Source organism: Alnus glutinosa, chromosome 1 (assembly GCF_958979055.1).
Source record: "Alnus glutinosa chromosome 1, dhAlnGlut1.1, whole genome shotgun sequence".
In the NCBI taxonomy this organism is placed as follows: domain Eukaryota; kingdom Viridiplantae; phylum Streptophyta; class Magnoliopsida; order Fagales; family Betulaceae; genus Alnus; species Alnus glutinosa.
The window spans coordinates 52944726-52970472 of NC_084886.1; the positions used below are offsets into that span (position 1 = coordinate 52944726).

The 25747-nt window shown below is 35.9% G+C and overlaps 2 protein-coding genes across 3 annotated transcripts; both read left to right on the forward strand.

Moving 5' to 3' along the window:
• Window positions 1–5721: 5721 nt before the first annotated feature.
• LOC133858305 (ferric reduction oxidase 4-like) lies at window positions 5722–10914 on the forward strand. 2 transcript variants are annotated; one of them, XM_062293755.1, is made up of 8 exons: window positions 5722–5957; window positions 6079–6184; window positions 6288–6473; window positions 6572–6806; window positions 8897–9224; window positions 9304–9541; window positions 9632–10365; window positions 10459–10914. In XM_062293755.1, exons 1-8 carry the CDS (start codon window positions 5798–5800, stop codon window positions 10596–10598), a joined length of 2127 nt encoding a protein of 708 aa, XP_062149739.1. In that variant the 5' UTR covers window positions 5722–5797; the 3' UTR covers window positions 10599–10914. The 2 variants fall into 2 exon arrangements, with proteins under 2 accessions (XP_062149739.1, XP_062149740.1); XM_062293756.1 differs by having other exon boundaries at window positions 9635–10365.
• Window positions 10915–20654: 9740 nt separating this feature from the next.
• Window positions 20655–25465, forward strand: LOC133858306 (ferric reduction oxidase 4-like). Its single transcript, XM_062293757.1, has 8 exons — window positions 20655–20884; window positions 21006–21111; window positions 21219–21404; window positions 21503–21737; window positions 23628–23955; window positions 24052–24289; window positions 24393–25114; window positions 25208–25465. Exons 1-8 carry the CDS (start codon window positions 20728–20730, stop codon window positions 25345–25347), a joined length of 2112 nt encoding a protein of 703 aa, XP_062149741.1. The 5' UTR covers window positions 20655–20727; the 3' UTR covers window positions 25348–25465.
• Window positions 25466–25747: the final 282 nt, after the last annotated feature.

The following is a 25747-nucleotide window of genomic DNA, read 5'->3' on the forward strand; positions in this document are numbered from 1 at the left end:
GAATAATCCCCATCACATGAGTCCCACAAATGCAATAGTAGATTTGGCCCCTTCTATTATATGAAGATAGACAAAAGATATCTAAGAGAATGAAACCAAACATTTCACTTTGGATAATCCCCACTTATATTTTTTCACATACTAGGTGGCAAACAATTTTTTCTATATGCTTTGTACCCTCATAAAAGACCAGATATTTTTACTAGATAATAGAAGTTAATGCAATGCAATGCAGTAGCACATATTGATCACAAGCTTTAGCCCAAGGCACACGCTCCGCCATGTGTCTTGTGACGACGATGAGCTCGACGGAGCCATGGTCTCTTCCACCTCCGCCATTTGGAAAGCCTCTTCATCGCTCGTGGAGTTCAAGTTGCGGATCAACAAGGATTAAAAGAGCCGCGTCGTCCTTCCTAAGCCTTGATTTTCAGAGACTTCGTGTCAAGTAACTACACCTCTTTTGCCGAATCGTCGATCCCAACACTTTAATTATGTGACATCCCACATCGCCTAGAAAAGAGGATGTGCTTATATGTATATTCACACCCTTCTTGACACAACGCGTTTAAAGTCGTGATGACCATGAACCTATCAGAACGCCTCAGTTAAGCGTACGTGCTCATGCGAGAGTAGTACCAGGATTGGTAACCTCTTGGGAAGTCTAGTTCAAATGAGCCAAAAAAGGACAATATTATGTTTTTGGGGATTGGTTGTTACAAATGGTATCAGAACTGTTGCTTGGCCTAAGATGGGGGAGCTTGCACAAGCCCATGAGGGGGTCGCCAGTGGGAACATTAGGTTCCAAGAAGGGGTGATTGTGACATCCCATATCGTCTAAGAATGAGAATGTGCTTATATGTATATTCACACCATTCTAGACACAACGCATTTTAAAGTCGTGATGGCCACGAACCTATTAAAACTTTACAATTAAGCATGCTCATGCTGAGAGTACATAGTACTAGGATTGGTGACCTCTTGAAAAGTTTGGTTTGAATGAGCCATAAAGCGGACATTATTGTGTCGTTGAAAGTTAAGCATTCTCATGTGGGAGTACGTAGTACCAGGACGGATGACCTCTTGAAAAATCTGGTTCGGGTGAGCCAAAAAACGGACAGTATTGTGTCGTTGGAGGTGAATCGTTATGCTCTACTCTCGATTTGTCAGTCACTCAATTTGCGTGAGGGTTGAAGGAAGCCAATGAAGACGATTGTGAAGCTTCATAGACGAAAATGAGAAAGAAAGAAGACGTGTTGAAGAAAAGAAAAAGGGAGAAAGAGGAAGGAATTAAAATAAGGACACAAATGGAGGAAAAATACAAAATACATTTTCTTTACATTACCGGATGGAGATCGGAGAAGGGTTTTAAGGATTTAGTTATGGTCCGTTTGGCAACGAAAGAGAATAAGTTTTCTATCCGGGTTTTTTGTTGTCAAACCAGTTATTTGAAATCCAACCTGGTTTCAACCCAGAAAAAACCCAGGAATCAAGCTTTTTTCAAAAACTATCGGATTCATTCGTAGGTCCCATCTGGACTGACGCACGATACAATCATTCAACCCAAATAACAATTATTATTTCAATCATTATTCAAATATAAAAAATCATTATTATTTCAATCATTATTCCACACTACTTTTAATAACACTAATCATTATACACAACTTTTCTATCTCCAATCATTTTCTACCATTATTCCACACTACTTTTTTCAATCTCAAAAATCTAACACCAAACACAGTTTCAAATATAATTTAAATTATACTCATCACCCAGACACATTTTTTTTGCCTCGAAATTCTCAAATCAAATAAGAATTCAATTCTGATTTAAAAAATTCAACACTCAAACGAACCATTAGCCATTTTAGCTAAGAGGCCGGGGAAAATGGGCCCCAATTGGGAGTCCACCACTACAACAAAAAAAAAAAAAAAAACCCCAAATTATTGACCTTTTTTTCTAGACGGTTTTATATATAAAAAAATTTTACAAACGGTTTTTTGAAAACCGTCCATTAAAAAAAAAAAAAATTACGACGGTTTTAACTAAATCGTCTGTAAAGTATTTTCAGACGGTTCTTATAAAAACGTCTGTAAATTTATAGACGGATTGTTCAAATCGTCTGGAATTGTAAATTTTCAGACAGTTTGAAAAAAAATGTCTGTGAATTTATAGAAGATTTCAATGAAACCGTCTAATTTATTTTTTTATTTTTTATTTTTCCCTATTGTCTTCTTTTCATGTCTGAACGGTTTTTAACCAAACCGTCTGTATTGTTCTAGACGGTTTGATTAAAACCATCTGGGAAAAATTTAAGAACGAGTCCTTTCTTGGTGCCACGGATCACACTCCTCAAACAATCCTAGCCATATAGATAACATTGCCCATCGACGCTCCAAATTCATTCTCCCAAATTATTTCTTTTCTCTCAATTTTTTCAAGATTGAAAGAAACATAGATCGACCTAATTTCTTTTGATGCCTTTGGAGTCGTGGGGAATCACATACAAAGAGCAACCGAGTCGGCAGGTTCGACCCGATCATCGGCACAAAAGGGAACCCACGACGACGAAGCCGATGAAGAAGAAGCCTTTCCCCCGTCGACTTTTGGCCAGAAAGTGACGACACGAAAGATTGGTAAGAAATAGCTCAAATTTCCTTTTGTTGCGTTCAACTTGTTGGTTGCGAGCTGCTTCGTACATGTTGGAGATGCAAGTAACCATGTTTGGCAGCGAGGGTTGAGAAAAATCGGAGCTTTTGGAAAAATCTACTGCCTTTGGAGTTGTGGGTCGTGGGTGTTGGTTGGGTCTCGGTCTCCGGTTCGGATGGTGTAGGGAGAGAGGGGTAGTGGGACCGCCGTGGGTGGCCCGACGTGGCTGCGATGGGGCTGGGTGGCCTGTTGATGGTGGCGATGGTGTCTGTTGGCGGTGGCAAGGATGAGGAATTGCGCGATCGGACCTCCAGGACGAAAATACACTTATCATTATAATTAATGATATTAATTATATATATAAAGAAATAAATCGAGACAGTTTTAATTTTGGAAAGAAATGACTTCAAAAAAATAAAATAAAATAAAATTCTGGAAAGAAATAAATCGAGAAAGAAATTATTAATTGTGGATGGTTTTAGCAAAACCGTCTAGAATTAATTGTGGACAGTTTTACCAAAACCATATAGAATTAATTGTGGATGGTTTTACCAAAATCGTCTAGAATCAAACTGTCCAGAATTAATTTTAGACGGTTTGAGAAAATCGTCTAGAATTGGTTCTGGACGGTTTGTGCCAAACTGTCTAGAATTGCGGACGGTTTGACCCAAACCGTCCATAACCCGGATTAGTGACCCATTTTGCCGGACGGTTTGAAACTGTCCAAAAAAAATCGTCTGGACCTTTTATCAGACTGTTTTTTCCAATTTCAAGACAATTTGAAATTGTCCAAAATTCCTTTTTTTTTTTTTTTTTTTTTGTAGTGCACATTCAAATCTACATCTTCTACTTACTAGCTATCCTACGCTATCAAATAAATTCTATATCTCTTCGGCGTGATATACATGAAGGATCCGGCTTCCATGCGGTAGTTTGGTGCTGTTGTGGAAAACGGTACTGTTTTCCACTTAAAAAAATTTGCAAAATTTTTAACAAATTTAAAAATTATAAAAATAATAATAATTAAAAACCAAAAATATTAAAACCAAAAAATACTTAAGGGGTGGCCGGACCACCCCCTTGGCCGATTTGGGGTGGACGAACCACCCCAGTCGGCTTTGGGGGTGGTTAGGCCACCCCCAAAAGGCCAAAAAACAAAACAAAAAAAAAAAGGTTAGGGGTTTGGGGTGGCCGGATCACCCCCAAAGACCTTCGTGGTGGCTCGGCCACCCCCAGATCGGCCGTATGGGGTGGTCAAAACCACCCTTAGGCCCTTGGGGGTGGCTCGGCCACCCCCAGATCGACCGTATGGGGTGGTCGAAACCACCCCCAGGCCCTTGGGGGTGGTCCGACCACCCCTAAAAGGCCTAGAAACCAAAAAAAAAAAAAAAAAGGTTTGGGTTTTGGGGGTGGCTCGGCCACCCTCAAATCGGCTGTATGGGGTGGTCGAAACCACCCTCAGGCCCTTTGGGGTGGTCCGGCCAGCCCCCAAACCCCTAACTTTTTTTTCTTTTTTTTTTTTTTTTTTTTTTTTTTTTTTTTTTTAGCCTTTTGGGGATGGCCGGACCACCCCCAAAGCCATCCACCCCAGATCGGCCAAGGGGGTGGCTTTTCCCTTGGCCAATAATGGGGTGGCCGGCCACACCCTTGGGTAATGCCGGCCACCCCTCAAGCTTTTTTTTTATTTTAAATTTTGATTTTATTTTAATTACTATAATTTTTAAATTTATTAAAAAATTTGCAAATTTTTGTAAGTGGAAAAGAGTACCGTTTTGTGGAAAATGGTACCGTTTTTCACTATAGCACCCATGCGATAGTTTTAAAATTACCGCATGCATGGAAGCTGGATCCATACATTAAAGCCGCATTATTAGGAAAAAAAAAAAAACCTGCAAAGTCAAATTCTTTTGATTTGAAATAAAACATTAAAGAATTCCAATAGGTGAATATATAATATATATAATCTGATTTTTCTTATTCAGATATTTTTTATTAGATGACTAAGTTTGGCAATGATTAATGGGTCTCCCTGCATATGCATCCACCAAATTACGTAACTTAATTAAGAAGAGATTATTATAATTTTTTGCATCACTTAAAATTTGCAAGTCAATTTGTAATATGTACTTCCTGTACTATACTCGAGCTATTAGTCCACTGTACTTCCGTCCAGAAAACGAAAAGTCAACTGTAAGTACAATACTAATCTAACTTATGTATCTTTACTTTTCTTTTTTCTTTTTTCTTTTTAATTAGTTTATCTATACTTAATTATCAAAGATCGAGTAATGCTACAGTACCTCACAGCCGCTCATATAGTAGATTTACTCATTATGAAATTCAAGCACAATTGGTTCAATCAAAATAATGCATCACATCTCTGTAAATATGACGATTCATATATATATACCAGATAATGTTAAAGACCTGAAATCATAATTTTTCATTTTTTAAAACTGCTTTGATGTGGTGAAAATTCTTATCATTTTCTTATCCAATTCTCTTAACGAATTTCGGGGAGAATGCTAGCCAGAGTAAAAATCAGTTGGCGATCGACCATATATATATATATATATATATATATATATGTATGAAGGGATCGAATTTAGCTTAGTGCAGTACACCCATTAAATTTGATGCTTCTTCATTCACACACTGCTTTCTCTTTTCTCTCTCTCTCTCTCTCTCTCTCTCTTTTTGAATAAAAATAAAAATAATTACCATTATTGTAACGTGTCATTCTTCTTCGATCTTCAGTGAGGAGAATTCTGGAAAGACGTCAGAAAAATATTTAGAAATCCTAAAGATCATCAAGCAGTCTCATTTTGAGTATATGAATTTCTAGGAATATTCAAATATCATAGATTTGTGTAAGATGAATTTCATTAACACATGGTGGTGAAAAATGTGCATGAATCACGCTGTTTCTTAGTGCACTCACGTGTAATGACGTAAGACAAAAATTATTCTTTTATTATGACTTAATATGAATTTCACCCGCTACAATCTACATGACCTAGCCTATAAATGTTTGGAAGGGTAGAACATAAAGTTTCATTATATCATTATATAGCTTAATTTCCACCAAGGAAAAGGGTCTCCTCGCATGCGCTAGCTCTTCTTCTCACAATTAAAGGGAATTAAGAAAATGAATTATATGATGATGAAGACAGTCTCAAGGATGACTTTCCTTGCTGTGTTTGTAGGGTGGCTCATGGTTTGGGTTTTCTTGCCAACAAAGATATACATGCAAGTATGGACTCCCGTGCTAAACAGCAAGCTCAATTCAACATACTTTGGAGTACAAGGTTGCCTTTCCATTAATTTCTCTAGTTAATTTATGTCTCTTTTATTTTTTGTTTCGGAGTACTGGGATTCTTTTCTTTATTTCTTAGAATTATACTAAAATCTAATTTCATCATTGTTCAGGGACAAATCTTCTGCTTTTTACATTTCCCATGATGTTCATAGCAGCTTTGGGCTGTGTTTATCTCCATGTTCAGAACAAATCAGAGAATATTAATAAGTCCAAAAGGTTACAATATGTATTGAAAATTGTCCAACTATTACTGAAATTTGACGCATATATATGGATAACAACAATTAATTAACAACTATTACTGACTTATTGCTTGCAGTGTTGTTAGAAGCCATCGTTTGGGGTTTTGGAGACGCCCCGTGCTTGTGATGGCCCCTCTGGGAATCGTTACTGCAGTGGAGCTTGCCTTCGCAGCCATGTTTGTTTCACTCTTAATCTGGTCTCTATCCAATTACTTATATGTCAGCTTTGGTCACCTCCATATGCATAAAGCAGGCGAGAAAGTGTATGTATATATAGGAATTAAGCTCTAGATATACCTCTCCATTTAATAAATTCATAAATTCCAACCTTAATTTTTAAGAGAATTGGGGTAATTGGCAGGTGGGAAGCAAAGTTTCGAAGTGTATCACTGAGACTCGGGTATGTTGGAAACATTTGCTGGGCATTTCTCTTCTTTCCCGTAACTCGAGGGTCTTCAATATTGCCTCTGGTTGGGCTCACATCGGAGTCTAGCATCAAGTACCATATCTGGCTCGGTCATCTTTCAATGATTCTTTTTGCCGCACATACTATAGGTTTCATCATCTACTGGGCTATAACTCATCAAATGGCTCAGGTACATTAATTGTCTTTGAAGTAATTATTTAAGAACTTAATCGTCATTATCATGTCTTTTAAGTCGCTACTTGTGTTTCGTAAGATATAGATACATATCTTTTGTCATGCATGTGCTTGTCTCTCTTTGTTTTCTTTTTCTTTTTTTGTAAGTATCTCTTTGTTTTCTGGAATAGAGATTATGTTGTCCTTCTTGTTTGACAGCGGGGAGGGACGTGATGGTAGGCTATAAGATTCCCTTGTTGCTTTCCCTTGTTCATCCTTTTCTTTTAGAAGGGAAAGAACCGGACAAGGAGCGTATATATATATATGATATCTATCGCACATTAGAAGCTATATATCCTTCATTAGAGTTCAATCGTTAGATGGAAGACATGCATCCTGAAATTTCGGATTTAGAGTACCCCAATTAAGAATTAGCTCAATTTACCAAGCAAATAGTTATCAAATTGATCACCACAATCAAAATTATAAGCATAAAATAAACCAGCACACATATTTGATGACAAATAGGAAACCTTTTTGAAACTCTTTAACAAGTAAAGAGAAATTAATTATATACATACATACTCCAAAGTGCTCACTCTCAGGTGTGGCAATAAAAATCACTATTAGATACTACATATACTTTCATTTGTTATTTGGTACAATGATGATTGAAGTGAACACTCGAGAGTATGTCTAACACTTCTCAAAAGTAAAACCACTTTAGGAACTAACCAATTCCAAAGGCATCAACTATAGAAAACTTAGGTTACAAATTATTCTTGCATACAGAACATTTGTACCACTATAAACCCAATTGCAACCCTGATAAACAATGCCTTTACCTCCAACTACGTACAGTGGTTGTAGAACCTTTGGCCTTTTTCTATATGGATCACTGTCACAAATTAACCTCGTCCACTTCAAGACCGAAACTCTAGTGGTTGCAGATTATTATGTGGTTTGAAAGGCTAAGAAATCTAAGAAAATGTTTTAATTTGTTTAGACTCAAGAGCAGGAAAAACCTTTCAAAAACAACTGAAAAGCTATCTTTCTTCACCTATGGAAGTCGTGATATGAGATGTTTAAATACAAAAGTGAAAAATCAAGGTTTTAGGTCGAAGTCGGTGAAAAATAAACATATGGGGGCTTGGCTCGGTCGATCGAGTCATACGAGCAATTCAAAGTTCAAACTTTGGTGGTTGCATGCTATTATGTAGTTTGAAAGGCTAAGAAATCTAAGATAAGGTTTTAATTTGTTTAGGCTAAAAAGTTGTCTCTCTTCACCTTTGAAAGTCGTGAAATGAGATGTTTAAATACAGAAGTGAAAAATCAAGATTTTAGGTCAAAGCAGGTGAAAAATAAAACTTCTTGCGACTGGGCTCAGTTAATCGAGTCATACGAGCCCTTCACAACTTTCATTTTTTATGCCGATTCATCCGCTACGTACTCGATCTTGACCCAACCCTAAACCTAATGATAACAACCAAATATGTTTAGGCACTGATCGAATTTGCCAACTAAAATCCTAACATATCAAATTTCTCAAATATAATTATTTTTTAGATATAACATTAACTAAATAATGATTATTTAATAATAACTATTAGATTGTAATTATTTAATCTTTACCGTTATATCAAAGTTGATATGGCCTTAAAAGTTTACTTTAGTTATGCTCTAGTAAATCCAATCACTAGATCTAATTACATGAAAAGCATCCTCTGGTTTAGACCAAACAACCATATCGAATAATCCTAACCTTCATCAAGGTGCTTCACACCGTACTAGAGTATACAAACAAGTGCATACATCCAAACATTACTTTAAAACAAATGTTTGAAATTGGTTGGGCATTTTAAATGCTAATTTTAACTTTATCTTTTTTGCATGTAGGACTTTCTTCATTTAATGCGTTTTAATACATTCCATTTAAAACAATCACAAACAACAAAATAAATATATACATATTTGAAAATTCTTTAACTTTAAGGGCATATGAGTGAATGCCTATGCCTCCACGCCCACAAGGGAATGCTTATGAGCGTACGTGCATGTGGCTTTTGTTGCATATTTATAAACGGGGTTTTGACAATTATAATACAGATGCTTGAGTGGAGCCAAGATTGGGTGTCAAATGTAGCTGGAGAGATTGCAATTTTATTTGCATTGGCTATGTGGGTGACAAGCATTCCACGCGTTAGGCGAAAGATGTTTGAGCTTTTCCTCTATACCCACCATCTCTACACACTCTATATCTTCTTCTATGTGTTGCATGTTGGTGTAGCCTACTTTTGTATGATCCTTCCTGGGATCTTCCTTTTCCTTGTCGATCGATTCATAAGGTTCCTACAGTCCAGAGAAAGCGCTAGGTTGCTGTCTGCACGCCTTTTACCATGTGACACTGTTGAGCTAAGCTTCTCTAAGAGCCCAGGTAAAACACTAACAATTAATATATCTTTTTCCTTTTTTTGAATTTAACATGCATGCATGCATGCAATTTTGTATCACAGGATTGAATTACAATCCCACAAGTATCATGTTTATTAACGTGCCGAGCATTTCCAAGCTTCAGTGGCACCCTTTTACAGTGATATCCAACTGCAATATGGAGGCAGATAAGCTCAGCATTGTCATCAAGCGCGGGGGAAATTGGTCTCAAAAGCTTTTCCAACAATTCTCTTCTTCTGTGGAACATGTCAAAGTTTCTGTCGAAGGACCTTATGGTCCTACTTCGTCTCATCTTCTGAGGTCAGTTAAATCTATTTACGGTCAACTTTGAATTGCATGCTTAATTTCTCGTTTAATTAATCCAATTGGTGTTTGTGATCTGCATGGCAGAAGGCATGAGTCCCTGGTGATGGTGAGTGGAGGCAGTGGGATTACTCCTTTCATCTCCTTAATTCGCGAGATCATTTTCCAAAGCCAAAATGCAAACTTAAACACGATCCCACGAGTTCTCCTCATTTGTGCCTTCAAGAACTCGATGGATCTCACCACGCTAGACCTATTGCTTCCTATCTCTGGCACACCCATACAAATTTCCACAAGAGTGCAGTTACAAATAGAAGCGTATGTGACTAGAGAGAATGAGCAACCCGCGGCAGACGCCCAAAAGCTCATCCAAACCATATGGTTTAAGCCAAACCCATCAGACTCGCCCATTTCTCCAACTCTAGGGCCGAACAACTGGCTATGGCTTGGCGCAATAATCTCATCCTCATTTGTCATGTTCCTTCTCTTTTTGGGTATTGTCACACGTTACTACATTTACCCTATTAGTGAAGAAAACACCAGTAACACCAGTACTGGGACTTACAATTTCTCCCTCAGCTCTCTTTGGGACATGTTTTTAGTCAGTTGCTGCATCTTAGTAGCTTCTAGTGCAATCTTCCTTTGGTGCAAGAAACAAAACTTCATGGAAGGGAAGCAAACCCAAAAGATGGAAGTGCCAACCCCAAGAACTTCACCAGGGTCTTGGTTTTATGAGGCGGATAGCGAGCTTGAAAGCCTTCCCCATCAGTTACTTGTTCAAGCCACCAAGGTGCATTTTGGTGCAAGGCCTAATCTTAAGAGTAAGTAAATTAATTAACACCCAAAAACGTGATTCGTATATATGCTTATAATATTAGAAAAGTTAAGTTATTGTCTGTTGGTTGACATTGCAGAAATTCTTTTAGGGTGGGAAGGATCAGATATTGGAGTCGTAGTCTGTGGGCCAAGGAAGATGCGACATGAGGTTGCTGAAATTTGTTCAACTAGTTTGGCAAAAAATTTGCACTTGGAGTCCATCAGCTTTAATTGGTGATGCTTTTGAAAAAAAAGTGATAATTGTGTCTGTTAAGACTATTAAGTAATGGGAAGTGGGAACTCGATCTCTTTGTATGTGTTGTAAAATGTTTTGGGAAAAATAGAAAATCTTTTGTAAATGTTTGGTTCTGTTTTGTACTCGTAGGGGGTGTATTTAGTTTCTGCTGTTTGTCTTTGTTGGAGTGTTGTTTTGCTGGTTGTGCAGCTGTTGCTGCCTGTAGTGTTGTTTTCCTTGTTGCTGGGTTGGGTTTGTGTTTCGGGTGTTTATTGGACTGAATTTATTTCTATTGAGTTTTTCTATTGGTTTGCAATTAGCTGCATATAGTATTAAAAGGAACCCAGAGGTCCCTCATGTATTCCAAAAGAACAATTTACACTTTACTGTTAAATGCTGTCAACTTAATTAATAAATTCTGATAACGTGACACATTAGAGCTAATAAAATTATAACACGTGTCATATTTAAGTCAGTATCATACTAATAAAATTTATTAATTCAATAAATAAAATTTGACTATAGGGTGTAAATTGTTCTTTTGACATAAATCATGAACCTCTGAATTCATTTTAACACCACCTTAAGCTAATTGCAAATTAAATCATGTAAACGTTGACTACTTTTAATTTTTTTTTTTACCCAAATGTTTATATCCTATTTGTATTATACTGCAGTGCAATCTATCTAATGTGAAATTTCCATATAACCATGATATATACTTTTTCCTTTATAGACATTCAAAATCATAGGTTCAGTCAATTTCAGATTGTTATTGATTCAATTCATTCACTGCTCTACAGCAAAAGTTTTACCCTCGCCTATATATCCAGTTAATTTGCATGAGGTATAACTAATTGCTAATTAACCAAAAAGAGTCAAGTAAATTTTGAGGCACAAAACATGTAAACAGCACAGTTGCCAGCTCCTCTGTATAGAAAAACCAGAATTTTTAATTTACCACTTGTAAATTTTAAATTATGCTTAAATTATTTCCAGCCAAGGAGTAGTTATGGATCCAGAAAAAATTACCACAATGGTGCAATGGCCCAAAGCAGCCAATATCAAAAGGCCCTGAGGAGAATTCTAGGGTTAACCAGCTACTACAGAAAATTCATTCAAGGGTATGGAACAATTGTCGCACCTCTAACATGGTTGCTAAAAAAGGATTCCTTCGCATGGACAGAAGAGCCAACCAAGCTTACAGCAGCTTGAAACAGGCTATGACTACAGGCCCAGTACTTGCCTTACCCGACTTAACTAAAACATTTGTGCTGGAGTGTGACGCCTCAAGCACGGGAATAGGAGCAATCCTCATGCAAGAATCTAGACCCATTGCTTTCTTCAGCTAGACGATTAAAGGTAGAAATCAATCGCTTTCCACATATGAAAAAGAAATGATGGCCCTCATTGCAGCGGTTCAAAAAATGGTGCCCATATTTATGTCACGGCCATTTCTGAAAGATCAAAGCTTGAGGATGCGAGGGAGAGAGAGAAGACAGTGAAGACATTGAAGTGAGTGGAACCTGTTCTAGAAGTGGTTCTAGAAGTCGCATGAAGATAAGGTCGGGTGGCTGTCCTTCGAGCACGTGGCAGCTGAGGAGTAAATGAAGGCAAGAGTGCGTTCCAGCTAGGAAGCACTTGGTTGGGGTCAAAACGGCGGGTGTGGAAGATGTTCCCCACCGTTTGTTTTACATCTTGTGGGGTGTCATTTTACTTGGGCTTAATAGCTTGCGTTTTATGTTATCTTAGTATGCGTTTTGGTCAATTCCTGCAAGACCAGTATATGAGGCCAGAGGGGGTCGATGGAAGGGTATATTGGAAGTTGATGAAACTGAATTTGGAGGCGGGAAGGCATCCTCGAATTTTGTCATTGTTTGTATTTTCAGTTTTTCCCACTCAATCAATTTGAATTTTCATCCATTTTCCATTCTAAAGCTTAAATTCTAGAAAATACCCGTTACAATTTACTAGGGCACCGCTTTATAGTACAGACAGATCAAAGGAGTTCGCGTTACTTGCTTGAGCAAACAATAACCACATGCGCATAGTAAAAATGGTTGGTAAAATTACTGGGCTATGATTTTTTCTATTGAAAACAAGAAGAGATTGGAGAATTCAGCCCTTTCACAGCAGCTTCCCTACAATTATCTGTTCCCTAGGAAGTGAACAGTGCTTCCCAATGCATTGAAAAGCACTGTTCACCTCCCATTCAATTGTTTATTCTAAAAATATAATCTCTCTCTTACTTTATTTCTTTCTTTTCTTACTTTTAATTAAAGTAAAAGTAACAAAATAATATTTTAACGATATAGGGAAAAATGAAGGGAAGCTGCTGTGGGGTGTTTTTTTGATAGGGAAGCAAAAAGTAGTTTTATTATCTACATTTAGGAAAAATGAAGGGGAAGGGAAGGGAAGCTGCTAGGAATGCTCTAAGGCAGCACCGACACCAAGAGATGAGACAAGAATGCGAGAGCCCAGATGTGTGGCTGTGGAATACTTTTTTCTTTTTTTCTTTTTATTTTTTTTCATATAAACGTGTGGATGCGAAGCAACCACATGTTTCATTTATTTTGTGATTTTTTTTTTTATTTTTTTTTTTTGTGTTTCGGTCATTGGGAATCTGGGATGAAAATTTGGGCTTTACTTTTTCTTTTCTTTTTTCTCTGTTATTTCAGGTTTCATTTTTGTCAAAACAAAAACTAAATAGTATTTATAAGAGAAAAACAAAAACTTGAGTAGATCAATTGTGTTGTGCCTCTCAATACAAGATAAGTTTGAAGAAATTTTCAACCATCAATAGGAAATGCTATAAATTTATTTTGAATAATAAAATTGTTTAACAAAAAAATAATTATATATATATATATATATATATATATATATATATATATATATATATATATATATATATATATATATATATATATATATATATATTTGTCTTTGCTTTTGTAGGTTTAGATGATCTTAACATAAAGTGAAGTTGAAAAAGATGTTTGATAAATCAGGAACTATTGTTCTTTTATTTTAATTTTATATCATGGATAACGTTCTGTTATTTGCAAATAATATTTGTTATAAATGTTTGCTAGAAATATGTCTTTGAATATATAAAAAATTGCAAAAAAAAAAAAAAGAATAAACAAATTAACTGAAACTCAAAATAAATTATATAGATTTGATACTAGCAATATAATATTGAATCTCAATAGCTATAAAAATAATTTTTAAATAAAATATATATATATATATATATAAAGGCCTCATTTAAAATTATCGCCTTAGGCCCCAAAATATATAGAGCCGGCCCTGGGTCCAATGACTGCCATGGGTGGAATACACGTATAATACAAGCTGGCATTCCAGTACAGAGAAGACCCCATTTGAATTGGTGTATGGTTGTCCTCCCCCAAATCTAGTCTCTTAAATTGTAGGTACAGCTCAGGTGGGGGTGGTGGGAAAAACGCTTGAGGAACGTGATGAAATTCTGAGGGGCTTTCGTCTCAAATTGGGTCAAGCTAGCTCAAAAGAGAATGAAACAAGTCTATAATAAGGGTCACACGAAGCGTGAGTTTCAGGTAGAACCATACATGGAACATACTATGGCAAGAAGACTGAATATGAAGTTGGCGGCAAAGTATTATGGACCATATAAGGTTATGCAGAAGCTTGGAAAGGTAGCATACAAGTTGGAGTTACCAGTTGAATCTAAAATACATCTGGTATTCCACATTTATTTGCTAAAAAAACACTTGGGACCAATTGTAACTTCAAGCACCTGTTTATGAAAGGCTTCATATGCTGAAAAAGTGTTAGTTCCTCAAGCCATCTTGGACTCTCGGGGAACAACCCGTAAGAAAGAGGTCTTAATTCACTGATGTGGCTATATTCCTTCGGATGCAACATGGGAGAAATGCAGTATCATGCAACAACAGTTTCCACAATTTGTCCTAGAGGACAATGACTGTTTTAAGGGGAGTGAAATGTTATGATATGGTCATCACATAGATAAAGAAGTAGGATATCGTAGGCATACGTCTTGTAGTGAGTATGGGTTCTAGTAGTCAAGTGTATGTAATTAGAAGTCATGCTCTATGTTATCAAGTTATAAGAGAGTTCAACTCTTAGTAAAAGTATATTTTCATTTACAAGTTATCTACATTCCTATGTTACTGCTTTTTAATAGATAAATAGATTAGTTTACATTCCTATGTTACTGCTTTTTAGTAGATTAGTTTTAATGGATGTTTATTCTCACTTGGTTGTTCTAAGCTGTGGATTCAACCCTACAATGGTTATCTCTTATGAATAAAAAGGTATAAAAAAAATTAATCTAAACCTTGTGTTTGACAAAGAGTCCTGGAATCTTTTAATTTCATACCGCTAGTTCTTTTAAATTAGTAAAATAGGTAAGAACAAGAAGCAGGATTCTGCTTTTATTCTTGTTGAAGGTCGAGTTACTAGATCCGTTATGCATTCATGTAACAAATTCCAATAGGTAAATTTATATTCTCATTTTTTCTTATTCAGATATTTTTTTTATTAGATGACTAAGTTTGGCAATGATTAATGGGTCTGCCTGCATATGCATGCACCAAATTACGTAAACTTAAGAAGAGATTATTATAATTTTTTGCATCACTTAAATTTGGCAAGTCAATTTGTAATTTGTACTTCCTGTACTATACTCGAGCTATTAGTCCACTGTACTTAAGTCCAGAAAACGAAAAGTCAACCGCATGTTCATATAATACTAATATACCTTGTGTATCTATATACACTACAAAAAATAGTGTAAATCGCCGCGTGTCTACAGTAACTGTTACTGTAGACACGCGGCCATTTGGCAGCGTGTGTTTCTGGCCGCGTGTATAAATTACACGTGTCAAACAGAATGCCACGTGTATAAAAATACACGTGGCTAACTTGTGTATTCCAGAAAAATATTTTTGGAATTCCTTTTTTTTAAAAAAAAAAAAAAAAAACAAACAAACAAATAGTATGTACATGATAATATTACTATGTACCCTATACCAAATTAGAGTTTATAAACTAATTAGTTTTGTACAGTACTTGTAGTTAAATATTTTTGAATTTATTTATATAAAAAATTCTTATTATATACCCCAACAATAAATTTGTGCTATATTTAGTATGTATTGTACTTATAATTATGTTTTAGGGTTTACATGCAGGTTGAGTTTCTTGAATATGGTTTATGCGTTAGGACTTAATTTATTGTATGTGTAGTACATACTCTCAGGGTTAGGGTTCGTAGAACATCCATTTGAATGTGTTCGTCTTGTGGTCCCGATCATTATAGCATACCTTACACAAGTATAAAATTGCATGCCTCTATCATTTGATCTAGTTCAATGTTCAAAACTTGGTCGAACTATCATTTGATCCTAGAGTTAGGGTTTATCACTATATATATAGTATATATATTTAGGGTTAGGGTTAGGGTTAGGGTTTATGGCTTATACATATAGTACATACACTTAATATTAGGGTTAAGGTTAGGGTTTATGGCTTACATATAGTACATACACTTAATATTAGGGTTAAGGTTAGGGTTTATGGCTTACATATATATGGTACATACACTTAAGATTAGGGTTAAGATTATGGGTTTTAGGGTTCAATTTTATGGTCAGGGTTTAGTATAGTATATATATATATATATATATATACTTAGAGTTAGGATTTAGTTTTAATTTATAGTTTACGGTTTAGTTTTATGGCTTAGGGTTTAGCAATTTCTACAGTTCATACACTTAGGATTTAACAATTTGTACAGTACATACACTTAGGGTTGCATGTGTTTGTGTTTGTATTTGTATTTATATTTGTATTTGTATTTCAAATCTATCTTGTCATATTATGTATATACATATATATAATATATGCATGCATGTAAACTGCGTGCCGAAACTATATACCTTTATAGTTACTTGTATATACCCTAACATTGGTGTTTATGGCTATATATATATATATATATATATAGTATACTTATATAGCTATATACAGTATAGCTATATATAGTATATATATATAGTATACTTGTAGATATTTTGTATATTTTTTTTTTTTGTTAGTCACGAATAACTTTATTAAATCAAGATTTTAAAATTTGTTGATATTGTTGTGTAAGTAGTTATTGTTAGTAATGAATATATTTATTAGTACATGGTATTCGAATTTTTAAATATTGTTGTTTTGATTAATTTGTGCAATTTGATTTTGTGATATTTTTGGATGAAATAAATTTGGAGAATTTTAGTAAAAAAATATATATGTATAAAATAATATATAAAAAGAATATATAAAATATATATATATATATATATATATATATATATATATATATATATATATATATATATATAAAAAGAATATTTATATAAAATATATATATATATATATATATATTTTATACTGCGGCCAACTGTGCAGTTAGTGCCACAATGATCCGCCACGTGTATTTACGTGGCCACTTGCACGTGGCAAACAGTTCGCCACGTGTACAGTGATTGTACACGTGGCGAACTGCAAGTGGCAAAAAACCATGTTTTTTGTAGTGATACACTACAAAAAAAAAAAAAAAGAAGTAAATTTTGGACGGTTTTAAACCGTCTAGAAATGCAGAAAAACCGTCTGGAATTAATTAATTTAGAGACAGTTTTTTCTCGACGGTTTAAAACCGTCTAGAATATAATATCGCTAAATAAATTTCTGGACGGTTTGGGCCAAATTGTCCACAATTACAGACAGTTTGACCCAAACGTTCTGGACGGTTTTGGGCAAAACCGTCCACAAAAATTCTGGATGGTTTTGCCTAAAACCGTCCAGAACCTGTTTTTTTTTTTTTTTTTACTTATAATTAATTATTATTTTTGTCCAACGGTCAAAGGCTCAAAGCTTCTACGTTCTCTACCGGAGTCCGAAAATATCCACAGAAAATCGATCAGCTCCAGTCACTACCATCCAGCCGTTCAGCCGCACCAAACCCCCATCGAAGCTAGCTAGTCGACATCTTCCTCTGTTTTTCTCTTCCACTCTAAGAGAAACTAAGAGAGACAAGTCGCAGCCTATATCTCCTCCCTCAATATTGCACAACCCAATTACAACCACAGCCACAGCCAGCCACCCCCTTTCACCAATCAACCAAAAAATATATACCTCAAACAATCAAAACAAACAAACCAGTCAGCTCCAACCCATAACAATCACCGAAACCCACCCCAATCACCAACCCGTCAGCTCCAACCCAAAACGACCCAGAGCCGGTTTCGGCCGAAAACCTCGACGGCCTCACCAAATCCCCCGGAAACCCACGCACACCGGCGTGGGTTTGACAAATCCGGCACTCTCTCCTGCCATTCCGTTCCTGTCATCCCGATCCTACAGTTCCGTCCAGATCCCGTCGCCTATCTTTAGTCACCTGCCGGAGAGAGAAGAAGAAGAATGATACCTGCGCGCCCTTGCCTGATCTTGGGAATTCTCGCCGGCCGTCTTCAGTCGCACCCTGCCTGATCTTGGGAATTCTTGGCCAAGAGGGATTGTGCAGATTGTGGGTACTAGTGTTATGAGTCGTTTATATAAATGAAAGAGACGGTCGAGGTGTGGGGTGTTATTTTGTGGTGCGGATTGATGACATGGACTAAGGATGAGTGGTATTTTCAGTATGAGTAGTGCGGAACTGCATATTTTTAAAAAACGAAATTGAAATCGTCTGCAAAAGAATTTTTAGACGATTTTAAATAAAACGGTCTATGAATTTACAAATGGTTTTATTAAAAATTGTCTGAAAATTTACATTTTCAGATGGTTCATAAAAACCGTCTGTAAATTTACTGATGGTTTTTTTTGAAACCGTCGTAATTTATTTTTTAACGGACGGTTTTCAAAAAACCGTCTGTAAAAATTTAATTCTAGACGGTTTTAAAAACCGTCTAGAAAAAATTAAAACCGTCTAGAAAAAAACAGTCCAGAATTTGCTCTTTTTTTTTTTGGTAGTGATATATATATATATATATATATATATATTCTAAATATATATATATATTCTAAATATATATATATATTCTAATTAGTTTATTTATACTTAATGGGTTAAATAGTGAACACCCCATGTGGCTTAACTCCTTTATTTTTTTGCCCCCTATAGTTCATTTCGTATGGGAAATGGTACCTTGGTTTTGGAGAAAGACGGAAATGGTACCTTCATCCAAATTTTCGTTCAAAACCTAATGGTAGTTCACGTCAGTACCACTAAACACCATTAAAAAGTTGACACCTGTGCCAAATGCCACATAAGTTGGTCCTTTCAGCTGCAAGTATGACGTGTATATGCCACATCAATGCCATATTTTTTAATTTTTTTTTAAAAAGCTTTAAAAGAAAAAAAATAAAAAATAAAAATTGAAAAAAGCAAAAGAAGGGATAGATGAGTCACCCACCTTGGCCGGTCTGGGCCACCCCCACAAGGCCAAAGAGCCAAAAAAGAAAAAGAAAAAAAGAAACAAAGATTTAGAGGGTTTGGCCCTTGAGGAGGTCTAGGGGTGGCCAAACTACCCCCGTGGGCCACGAGGTGGTTCGGCCACTCCCGAGAGAGAGAGAGAGAGAGAGAGAGAGAGAGAGAGAGAGAGAAGTTTAGGGGGTTTGGCCCTGAACCACCCCCAGACCTGCAGGTCTCAGCCATCCCCAAGGGCCAAAGAGAGAGAGAAAAAAAAAAAAAAAAAAAAAAAAAAAAAAAAAAAAAAAAAAAAGCTTAGGGGGTTTGGCCCTTGGGGGCCGATACGGTGGCTTCAGCCACCCCTTGATTGGCCAAGGGGGTGGCTCATTCTTTTGTTTTTTTCAATTTTTATTCTTTATTCTTTATTTTTATTTTTTAAAGCTTTTAAAAGAATTAAAAAGAAAATATGGCAGCGACATGTACACATCATACCCGCAGCTAAGAGGGCCAACGTACTTATATGGCATATGGGACAGATGTAGACTTTTTAAGGGTGTTTAGTAGCACTGACGTGGACTATCGTTAATTTTTTTGACGGAAATTTGGATGGAGGTACTAGTTTTGCCTTTTGCCAAAATCAATGTACCATCTGCAATACGAAATGAACCACATGAAACAAAAAATAAAAGAGTTAAACCACAAGGGGAAAAAACGTATTTAACCCATACTTAATTATAAAAGAGTAATGCTACAGTACCTGAAACCCACTCATATAGTAGATTTATTCATTATGAAATTCAAACAACATTGGTTCAATCAAAATAATGCATCGATATCACATCTATGTAATATGATGATTCATATCAGATAATGTTAAAGACCTGAAATCATACTGTTTTCATTTTCTTAAACTGGCTTTTTTTTTTTTTTTTTTTTGTTGACATGTCCACTCAAGATAGGGGGGAGTGAAGATTTAAACTAGTGACCTCCGCTTCATGAGGCGAAGTCTCCAACTGATTTTCTTAAACTGTTTTGATCCGTTGAAAATTCTTCTCATTAATTTTCTATACGATTCTCTTAACGAATTCAAGGGATAGCGTACACTAGCCAGAGAAAAAATCGGTTGGCGACTATATGTACGTATGAGGGGATCAAATTTAGCTTAGTGTAGTACGTACACCCATTTAATTTTATATATACTTCTTCATTCACATACTTCTTGCTCTCTTCTTTTCTTTTCTTTTCTTTTCTTTCTTTTTTTTTTTTTTTTTTTTAAAAAAAAAAAGAATAAATAAATACCATTGTAACGTATCATTCCTCTTCTTCGATCAGTGAGTAGAATTTTGAGTATATATATATATATGACTTTCTAGGACCATTCAAATATCATAGATTTGTGTAAGACGAACTTCATTAACACATGCATGGTAGTGAAAATGTGCATAAATCACGCTGTTTCTTAGTGCACTTACGTGTAATGACGTAAGAAAATTATATTTTTATTATGACGTAATATGAATTTCACCTGTTACAATTTACAGCACCTATAAATTGTTTGGATGGGGTTAGAACATAAAGTTTCATTCTATCATAGCTTAATTTCCACCAAGGAAAAGGGTCATCTATCTCCTCGGATGCGCTAGCTCTTCTTTTCACAAAGGGAAGAAGATGAATATGATGATGAAGACAGTCTTAAGGATGACTTTCCTTGCTGTGTTTGTAGGGTGGCTCATGGTTTGGGTTTTCTTGCCAACAAAGATATACATGCAAGTATGGACTCCCGTGCTAAACAGCAAGCTCAATTCAATATACTTTGGAGAACAAGGTTGCCTTTCCATTAATTTCTCTAGTTAATTTATGTCTCTTTTATTTTTTGTTTCGGAGTACTGGGATTCTTTTCTTTATTTCTTAGAATTATACTAAAATCTAATTTCATCATTGTTCAGGGACAAATCTTCTGCTTTTTACATTTCCCATGATGTTCATTGCAGCTTTGGGCTGTGTTTATCTCCATGTTCAGAACAAATCAGAGAATATTAATAAGTCCAAAAGGTTACAATATGTATTGAAAATTGTCCAACTATATATTACTGAAATTTGACGCATATATATGGATAACAATAATTAATTAACAACTATTACTGACTTATTGCTTGCAGTGTTGTTAGAAGCCATCGTTTGGGGTTTTGGAGACGCCCCGTGCTTGTGATGGCCCCTCTGGGAATCGTTACTGCAGTGGAGCTTGCCTTCGCAGCCATGTTTGTTTCACTCTTAATCTGGTCTCTATCCAATTACTTATATGTCAGCTTTGGTCACCTCCATATGGATAAAGCAGGCGAGAAAGTGTATGTATATATAGGAATTAAGGTCTAGATATATCTCTCCATTTAATAAATTCATAAATTCCAACCTTGATTTTTAAGAGAATTGGGGTAATTGGCAGGTGGGAAGCAAAGTTTCGAAGTGTATCACTGAGACTCGGGTATGTTGGAAACATTTGCTGGGCATTTCTCTTCTTTCCCGTAACTCGAGGGTCTTCAATATTGCCTCTGGTTGGGCTCACATCGGAGTCTAGCATCAAGTACCATATCTGGCTCGGTCATCTTTCAATGGTTCTTTTTGCCGCACATACTATAGGTTTCATCATCTACTGGGCTATAACTCATCAAATGGCTCTGGTACATTAATTGTCTTTGAAGTAATTATTTAAGAACTTAATCGTCATTATCATGTCTTTTAAGTCACTTGTTGTGTTTCGTAAGATATAGATACATATCTTTTGTCATGCATGTGCTTGTCTCTCTTTGTTTTCTTTTTCTTTTTTTTGTAAGTATCTCTTTGTTTTCTGGAATAGAGTTTATGTTGTCCTTCTTGTTTGACAGCGGAGAGGGACGTGATGGTAGGCTATAAGATTCCCTTGTTGCTTTCTCTTGTTCATCCTTTTCTTTTTTCTTTTCTTTTAGAAGGGAAGGAACGGGACAAGGAGCGTATATATATATGATCGATATCTATCACACATTAGAAGCTATATATCCTTCATTAGAGTTCAATTGTTAGATGGAAGACATCCTGAAATTTCGGATTTAGAGTAACCCAATTAAGAATTAGCTCAATTTACCAAGCAAATAGTTATCAAATTGATCACCACAATCAAAATTATAAGCATAAAATAAACCAACACACATATTTGATGACAAGTAGGAAACCTTTTTGAAACTCTTTAACAAGTAAAGAGTAATTATATACATACATACTCCAAAGTGCTTACTTCCAGACGTGACAATAAAAATCACCATTGGATATTACATATACTTTCATTTATTATTTCATACAATAGTGATTGAAGTGAGCATTAGAGAGTGAACACTTGAAAGTATATCTAACACTTTTCAAAAGTAATACCACTCCATGAGCCAACCAACTACTCCAAAGGCATCCACTATAAAAAAACTTAATTAGGTTACAAATTGTTCTTACATACAAAACATATGTACCTCTATAGACCCAATTTGCTACCCCGATAAACAATGCCTTTACCTCCCACCATGGCTGTAGGACCTTTGCCCTTCTTCTATATGGATCACTATCACAAACGAACCTCGTCCACTTCAAAGCTGAAATTCCTGTGGTTGCAAGCTATTATGTGGTTTGAAAGGCTAAGAAATCTAAGAGAATGTTTTAATTTGTTTAGGCTCAAGAGTAGGAATAAACCTCTCAAAAACAACTGAAAAGTTGTCTCTCTTTAACTATGGAAGTCGTGATATGAGATGTTTAAATACAAAAGTGAAAAATCAAGGTTTTAGGTCAAAGCCAATAAAAAATAAAACATCTGGCAGCTGGGCTCAGTCCATCGAGTCATACGAACCCTTCACAACTTTCATTTTTTTATGTTGATTCATCCTCAACTCGATCTCGACTCAACCCTAAACCTAATGATAACAACCAAATTTGTTTAGTCACTAAATTTGCCAACTTAAAAACCTAACAAATCAAATTTCGCAAATATAATTATATTTTTAGATATAATGTTAACTGATCAATAATTATTTAACAATAACTATTAGATTGTAATTATTTAATCTTAATCTTTATATTAAAGTTGATTTGACCTTAAAGTTTACTTTAATGATGGTCTAGTAAATCCAACCACTGGATCTACCTAAGAAATATCCTATGGTCTTGATCAAGCCATCAGATCGAATAATCCTAACTATCATCAAGATGCTTCACACTGTACTACAGTATGCAAACAAGTGCATACATCCAAGCATTACTTTAAAACAAATGTTTGAAATTGGTTGGGCATTTTAAATGCCAATTTTAACTTTATCTTTTTTGCATGTAAGACTTTCTTCATTTAATACACTTTAATACATTCCATTTAAAACAATCTCAAACCAAAAAATAAATATATACATATTAATTTTGAAAATTCTTTAACATTAAAGGCATATGAGTGCATGGGTGCCCGTGCCTCTGCACCCACAAGGGCATGCATATGAGCATACGTACATGCATGTGGCTTTTGTTGCATATTTATAAATAGGGTTTTGGCAATTGTAATGCAGATGCTTGAGTGGAGCCAAGATTGGGTGCCAAATGTAGCTGGGGAGATTGCAATTTTATTTGCATTGGCAATGTGGGTGACAAGCATTCCACGCGTTAGGCGGAAGATGTTTGAGCTTTTCTTCTATACCCACCATCTCTACACACTCTATATCTTCTTCTATGTGTTGCATGTTGGCGTAGCCTACTTCTGTATGATCCTTCCTGGGATCTTCCTTTTCCTTGTCGATCGATTATTAAGGTTCCTACAGTCCAGGGAAAGCGCTAGGTTGCTCTCCGCACGCCTTTTACCTTGTGAGACTCTTGAGCTAAGCTTCTCCAAGAGCCCAGGTAAAACACAAACAATTAATAATTTACATATATATAGCATCTTTTTTCTTTTTTCTTTTCCGGTTTAACATGCATGCGTGCAATTTTGCATCACAGGATTGAATTACAATCCCACAAGTGTCTTGTTTATTAGCGTGCCGAGCATTTCCAAGCTTCAGTGGCACCCTTTTACAGTGACATCCAATTGCAATATGGAGGCTGATAAGCTCAGCATTGTCATCAAGCGCGGGGGAAATTGGTCTCAAAAGCTTTTCCAACAACTCTCTTCTTCTGTGGAACATGTCAAAGTTTCTGTTGAAGGACCTTATGGTCCTACTTCGTCTCATCTTCTAAGGTCAATTAAATCTATATATGGTGGTCTACATATGACTTTGAATTGCATGCTTAATTTCTCGTTTAGTTAATCTGATTGGTGTTTGTGATCTGCATGGTGCAAGGCATGAATGTTTGGTGATGCTGAGTGGAGGCAGTGGGATTACTCCTTTCATCTCCTTAATTCGCGAGATCCTTTTCCAAAGCCAAAATGCAAACTTACGCATGATCCCGCGAGTTCTCCTCATTTGTGCCTTCAAGAACTCAGCAGATCTCACCATGCTAGACCTATTGCTTCCTATCTCTGGCACACCCACACAAATTCCCACAAAAATGCAGTTGCAAATAGAAGCGTATGTGACTAGAGAGAATGAGCAGCCCTCGACAAACGCCCAAAAGCTCATCCAAACCATATGGTTTAAGCCAGACCCATCAGACTCGCCTATTTCTCCAGCTCTAGGGCCGAACAATTGGCTATGGCTTGGCGCAATAATCACATCCTCATTTGTCATGTTTCTTCTCTTTTTGGGTATTGTCACGCGTTACTACATTTACCCTATTAGTGAAGAAAACACAAGGACTGGGATTTACAATTTCTCCCTCAGCTCTCTTTGGGACATGTTCTTAGTTAGTAGTTGCATTTTAGTAGCTTCTAATGCAATCTTCATTTGGTGCAAGAAACAAAACTCCATGGAAGGGAAGCAAATCCAAAACATGGAAGTGCCAACACCGATAACTTCACAAGGGTCTTGGTTTTGTGAGGCGGATAGGGAGCTTGAAAGCCTTCCCCATCAGTCACTTGTTCAAGCCACCAAGGTGCATTTTGGTGCAAGGCCTAATCTTAAGAGTAAGTTAATTAATTAACACCCAAAAACATGATTGGTATATATGCATATTATGTTGGAAAAGTTAAGTTATTGCCTGTTGGTTGGCATTGCAGAAATTCTTTTGGAGTGCGAAGGATCAGATATTGGAGTCTTAGTCTGTGGGCCAAGAAAAATGCGACATGAGGTTGCCAAAATTTGTTCATCTGCTTTGGCAGAAAATTTGCATTTGGAGTCCATCAGCTTTAATTGGTGATGCTTTTGAAAAGTGATAATTATGTCTATTAAGACCATTATGTAATGGGAAGTGGGAACTCTCTTGTATTTGTTGGAAAATGTTTTGGGAAAAATATAAAATCAGTCTCTATGGTTTATTTGATTTGTAATTAGCTACATGTAGTATTAAAATGAACCCAAAGGTCCCTCATGTATGCCAAAAGAACAATTTGCTCCCAACTGTTAAATGCCGTCAACTTAATTAATAGATTCCGATAGTGCGACACATTAGAGCCAATAAAATTATAACACGTGTCATATTTAAGTCAGTGTCACACTAATAGAATATGTTAATTTAGTAGACGGAATATCACTGTAATGATTAAATTGTTCTTTTAGCATATCTCATAGACCTCTGAGTTCATTTTAATACTACATGA